The sequence below is a fragment of the Sinocyclocheilus anshuiensis genome, unplaced genomic scaffold (assembly GCF_001515605.1).
Source record: "Sinocyclocheilus anshuiensis isolate Anshui unplaced genomic scaffold, SAMN03320099.WGS_v1.1 scaffold160, whole genome shotgun sequence".
Taxonomy (NCBI): domain Eukaryota; kingdom Metazoa; phylum Chordata; class Actinopteri; order Cypriniformes; family Cyprinidae; genus Sinocyclocheilus; species Sinocyclocheilus anshuiensis.
In genome coordinates this window covers 738,732-745,132 of record NW_015554119.1, presented here as the reverse complement: position 1 = coordinate 745,132, position 6,401 = coordinate 738,732, and the positions used below count along the sequence as shown (strand labels likewise).

General features: G+C 34.4%; 1 protein-coding gene across 2 annotated transcripts in view; it reads right to left on the bottom strand.

Annotated features, from left to right (window-relative positions):
• The window catches only part of LOC107669996 (heat shock factor protein 1-like), a 20,438-nt gene that overhangs the window by 9,219 nt on the left and 4,818 nt on the right, over positions 1–6,401 (bottom strand). For both annotated transcript variants that reach the window (XM_016462444.1, XM_016462445.1), the window contains exons 4-6: positions 5,116–5,240; positions 1,099–1,174; positions 140–201 (exon numbers count right to left, since the gene is read on the bottom strand). In XM_016462444.1, coding sequence (XP_016317930.1) covers positions 140–201; positions 1,099–1,174; positions 5,116–5,240 — 263 coding nt within the window. The remainder of the gene's footprint in view (positions 1–139; positions 202–1,098; positions 1,175–5,115; positions 5,241–6,401) is intronic.

The window sequence follows — 6,401 nt, the reverse complement described above, 5'->3', positions numbered from 1 at the left end:
TTTTAGGGTGGTTGTGTACACACACTGCCAACACACATTTCAGTTCAAACAACTTGTAAAAGTGCATGTAGCAACATATGACCTCTTTAAATAGCAACCTATCAATGTGAATATATGTATTAATCTGAGGTTGACTTGCATCTTTCGTTTCACTCCCAGGACTCTGTTGGACCGTGCCAGTGTGATCAGGAACTGAATGAGCTGTGGAAACAAAAGAAAAAATCGATTACAACTTTTTTCTTTGACATTCGCATGTATATATAACTTCTAAAATACATTCAGATGATACTTTTTTTTAAATACATCAGTTAAAAATCTAAGAATAAAAACATTTTCTATTTACATTAAAAACTGTAGAGTCCAGTAAAATATGGATGTAGGTTAGGTAGGTTAGTTTCGAAATTTAGCATTATCAGTGGATCCTCTGCAGTGAATGGGTGCCATCAGAATGAGAATCCAAACAGCTGATAAAAACATCACAATAATCTACAAGTAATCCACACGACTCCAATCTATCAATTAACGTCTTGTGAAGAGAAAATCTGTGTGTTTATAAGAAACAAATCCTAAAGAAACATTTTAACTTCAAACCATCACTTCTGGCCAAAGAACAATCCATAATAACACTTCCTCCAGTGAAAAAGTCTACCCCTTGTTGTCCTTTCACATCAAAATCCACAGACATATTTGTTCAAAACTGTTTTCACTGTGCATATTTCTCTCCTGATTCAGACGAGAAAACGTTTTCACTGAAGAAAGCAATTTTATGGATAAAGGACTCTTATTTATTTTATTAAAATAATATTTAATAAATATTTTACATGACTGAAGTGGTGTGGATTACTTGTGGATTATTGAGATGTTTTTATCAGCTGTTTGGACTCGCGTTCTGACGGCACCCATTCACTGCAGAGGATCCATTGGTGAATCAAAATGAATCGGTCATGTTTTGGAAATAAAATGTGATGCTTATGCCATTTCATTTTGACTTTAAACTGATAAGGCTGCCTCTGAGGTTGGAATGGATTAAATTTTACCTGCAAAGGCCAACAAATGTATGTGTCACTCTGAAAGCAGGAGAAAGTTTGCTGATTTTACCTTATTGACGACTTTCTGCTGTTGAGCATGTTTCTGTCTCAAAATGGCAACTTCCCTCCAGAGACCCTCATTCTCACTGCGGGAGAGAGAGACAGAAAGATGAAATATAAAATTTCAGGCAATGAGTTCTGTTAGAAATTGTCAGAACTGAAATTTTCATGCATGTTTTGTTCACAATTGTTTGTCCACAGCACTAAACTTTGTAAACACTACTGAAAAAAAAAAATACTCTGGGGCGGTTGTTTTTTTCAGGGTGTCTGAGTAAGGCCTGCTTCTCTTAAACTCTGCTCCCTTGACACTGATAAAATGGCATTTTAAGTGTGAGCTCACAAGTCCAATATAGCCACAGAAACACGGCCTAAACACAGCCCAGCACACAGGAACAAAACCACAGGAAAATACTGAACATCACTGTGGTGGAAATGGAAAATTCAAACACGATGCCGACGAAATCCTACAAGTTAAAGAACATTTGAAATCATGGACAAAAAAAGTTTAAAAGACACAAAAATTGTATGAAAAATCTATTACACAAACAACTGCATGGTCCTTTCATAAGCACAGCTGCGTTGCCTGAAAGATCTGCTTAGGAAGCACAACATATAGGAAACTTTACTTTAGTTTGGGGACCAATTCTCACGATTAACTAACTATTAACTACGAGTTTTGCCTCAGTAATCTCCTAATTTGTTGCTTATTAATAATTAGTAAGGTAGTTGTTAAAGGGGCCATGAACTGCACTTTTTAATTATTGCACTAATAATGTCAGTATGATTTTTACATCAAAAATGGTCATAATATAGAAATAAAAGGACATTTTCTACCCTGATTTTAGCCCTCTGATTTGAACGCTCTATTGAAAGGGGAGTGTCTGCTGTGAGACTTCCAATAGAAACATCCGTTGCTATGATTGGCTAACATCTTGCATATGAAATAAGTATTACATGTTGAGCTCTCTCAAAAACTTTTACTGCGTTCTTACTGTTACAGCTGTTGATATATGATAATTGTGAAAAGTGTTGATTATAGCATTATATTTAGATCAACTCCCGTTGCATGAAAGGTTGCAGCGATGAGCATTGTAGCTGATGACAAACTGTTGAGCGCATGAATGCAGTGATCTCGTCATTGCAACTTGAGTTTTGCACTTTCACATTTGCTTTCATCATAACTAACAGTGCAAACACAACGTAAATAAGAGATTCATTGTGCAGTGTAGACTGCGTCACTGAATATAAACTCGTGCTGTGTGATTGACAGCTCCAGCGATTATAAACGGAGCGTTCTCTGATCGCTTTCTGTATGTAATTTAAGATTAGGCATTAGAATGAACACGGTTACTTACATGTTGTTGTATTACTATCAGGCCCATATCTTACAGTAAAAGTCTGTTTGCAAAGCCTGCGCCTAAACTGTGACTGATTTACCAAAGAATCCAAAGTGAAATGTACTGAAAAATTAATGCTCTACTTAGACTTCCTCGTTGTAAAAAATAATCACTTTCCTAGAATTAGGATCCTTTGGAAGGTAATGTTTTTTTTTTTTGTTAGTTCAGTGATCCTGTATTTCTGTTCTCTCCTCATCGTAGTAACGCTCCAGTGGGCGGAGCTAAAAAGGCAGCGATGTAGAAGCAGGCGTTGATCTTCTTCTGTGGAGGTGGGGTTTAGCCACACTATTATGTCATAAAGTGGCACATTCCACAACCTGTTGTTTATGCAGATTGGCAATTTAAGCTGTTTTTAGACTAACAAGAAAGTTTTGAGTTCTGAAACTTACAGAATGTTTTTATAGTACAAAGACCTCTTCTATGTCAAAAGATCAAGGGAATTTAGATTTCTCCTCTCTCATGACCCACTTAGGTTTCAAAAACAGAAAAAGTTAAACTAATTATCTATAAATGACAAACAAAAACTAAATGTATAAAAAACATTTAATCTGTGATTTAAAAAAAATAATCTTTTCATAAGAGACCTATTAATTAAAACCATCACAGTCCATCAAAATATATCTATATACTGTATGAAAAATGAATAATACGTAACAGTTTTTGCTTAAGAAAATTTAAAAAGTAAAAATATGTTATAATATAAATTAAACAATGCATAGACCTCTTTAAGTAAATTATCAATATTTTATATTAAAAATATAAAAAATGTAGATATAAAATATAAATGATACACTATATAAAAAGCAGTGTTTACATGTTTTACACTGCAAAAAATTTTTTTAAAGCCGTTACTTGGAAATCATTTTTACATAGAAATTGCTAGTACATTTTTACAAATAATTACTAAGTATATCCAGATATTTTTTTTTTTCATTGTAAAGTATCAGGAATATTTGACTTGAGTGACATCATCTGTGTCTGACATTCATCTCATGGACTCCCTGCAGACGTGTCTCTTATATCAAGTAAGAGACAGAGATTATGAGAGGACTCAGCTGCATTATAACCCAGCATTGCTCATCTGTAAAACAGTAGCGTGCAGGAAGAAGCTCTTTAAGAGTCCCCTCCTCCGATCATGTGCCCTTCCCCTGCTCACCCCTCAGCAGATGGGACGGGGGTTTATGGGGCAGGTGTAGATTCCTGTAAGCAGGGTGATCAGACCTCTCCCAAATCTCCACTCAGACTCAGAAAAACACAAATTGGAGACTTTCAAAATCTCCTTCACGTCAAAACAGACTTTCAAAAACCTAACAACAATCCAAACAAAAAAATCACAATTTGTCTCAATTGTTTAAAGTTATTGTGAATTTAAATTTTTAAATTCTAAAATCAGCGAATTTAGTTTGAAAGGCAAGAAAACAAATATATTTTACTGTTTGATGATATTTCACACTGAACTTTAAAAATAAGTTGATTTATCAATAAATTAGCCATTATGAATTAGCATTTCTCTATTTTTTTCTATATGTTGGCTGCATATTTAATAAAATTTTTATTAAATAAATAAATAAATAATAACTTTTATTTATTTAATAAAAACTTGTGCTAATGTATTAAATGAGTTAAATACATTTAACAACATTAAACATTAAATATGCTGTGTTAAATACAAGCTCCATTTATGGAAGCTTACGGGGCAAACATACAGAAATAAAATACAGATTTTTGTTATATATTAAATATTATTGAATAAATATTAAATATAAATAAGTAATTTCAATTTTTTTGTGTATTAATTAAATATTGTTTTAATATTCAGAAAATTCTCTTAATTTTACATGTTAACACATTAACTACAGCAGCCATTCTGAAAACATATTACATTCATTGACTTGCATTTAAAATTTATAATTAAATAAACTTAAAACACACCTTAGGTGTCAGAACATTAGATTGACTGACGTTAAATTATTTTTTTTTAAACGTTTAAGATGATTTGTTGGATTTCAGAAATCTGTAACATATTCAGAGGACTAAAAGCCAAAAATCAATGCAAAACTAAGTTATTGCACGGGTGACATGTCCAAGCAAACATCATCCGTAATATTCTGCCTGTGTGTGTACCAGATGACTACTTGTGTGTGTGTGTGTGTGTGTTGGAGAACGTTTCATTAACCACCAAATAAATAACTACTGTAAAGCAGTATATGTCCATATCAATCTATAGTTAGAGTTTCCAATAACTACATTCATCTCAATAAAAGACTTAGATCGATATACAGAAAATGACAATGGTCATAAAACCCAGTTAGTGAAACAAAAAATAAAAAATAAATAACATGCACTCACAGTTCTTACTACTTACTGTGGAAGCCTATTGGGCAAACATACACAAATACAATGCAGAAAATACTCTTTTAAATATTATTAAATATTTAAATATTTTATTTATTTTAATTCCTTTAATAAGGTCTAAACGCTTGGCTGGCAACAAGCCAACTATTACATCAGTCAAACTTTTCCCAGTAGGTTTAGCAACTATATGAAAGGTTTAGACTAAATTAATCCAGAACCAGAAGAGGAAATGGCAGACAAATGTTTTGGCCAAACCTAAATGCAATGTGACTTACTGTTTGAGGGTGCTGATTTTGGAGTCCATCGACTCCTGCTTGCCCTTCATGGATTGGACATCTGTGATCATTTTAGACATTTCTTCAGAGTTCAATTTGAAGTCCTCATGTTTAATATTTGACACCTGCAGATGGACACAATGAAAACGTCAAGGATACAAACTGAGGAGTGTGCGTGTGTGTGATTGCAGGGGTGAGTCGAGTCTGTCGTGACCCGTTTCCGAACCCTCACATAGTGGAAAGCATGTGCTAACGGTTTGATTTCCAACCCGAGCTGGACATTTGGACAGAGCAGGAGAGGAAAGACAATAAATCAGAGTTTTGGAAAGTGGCGTCGATGGAGCATCAGAGTGACGCCAGATTAAGTGCCCCAGAACCTCGGCCTCTAATCCACACGTCTCCAGCTGGCTTCCTCTCAGACCTGCTGATTATCGCAATCTGTCACTGAGCCAACGTGAAAAAGAGGGACACCGGGATTCAAAGTGGCCAGAGGAAACCCAGCAGAGCACATGGAAACCATCACACACACAAAACGGTTTTACTTGATCTGGTTACCCATCACCAGACTCTGTGCACTGAGATCTCTGCACAATTTTTGATTGGAAATATATAAATCGCTAATATCCGAACAGAAGTGGAACTGTGTGTGTGTGTGTGTGTGTGTCACAAACACATGACAAACCCTACAGACCCTTCCAGCTGTGAGAGCGACAAAATGCCTTCAGACAAGCTGAGAGCAGCTGCCGAACCACATCACACTGGCGTGAGGACAGCCGTCTGTTTTAGAGCCATGACTAACAGGGTTTAAAAAGGTGAAGCATTAATAAGCGGTCACAAACCTGGCAGAGATTAACCCACATTCATGTCTTAAGTGTTACACTTTGAACTGCAATTGATATATGAAAAAAAAAAACTAATTCAGAATATTAATAAAAACTATCATAGTATCTCACTGATGCTGAAATAACAATGATCTGAATTTGTACCTCAGTGTGTATAAATAAATAAAAAGGTGACTTGAAATAAATAAATAAATAAAATGCACTCACAATTCTGAACTTACTATGGAAGTCTATTGGACATATGTACACAAATACAATGCAGAAAATATCATTTTATGTATTATTAAATACTCACACTTTTCCCAGCAGGTTTAGGGGCTACATGAAAGCCAGTTTAGACACTAAACAGTCACTTTAATTAAACTAAAACGTGTATATATATATATATATATATATATATATATATATATATAGTCATCACACCTAAATGCACATTAAACCACA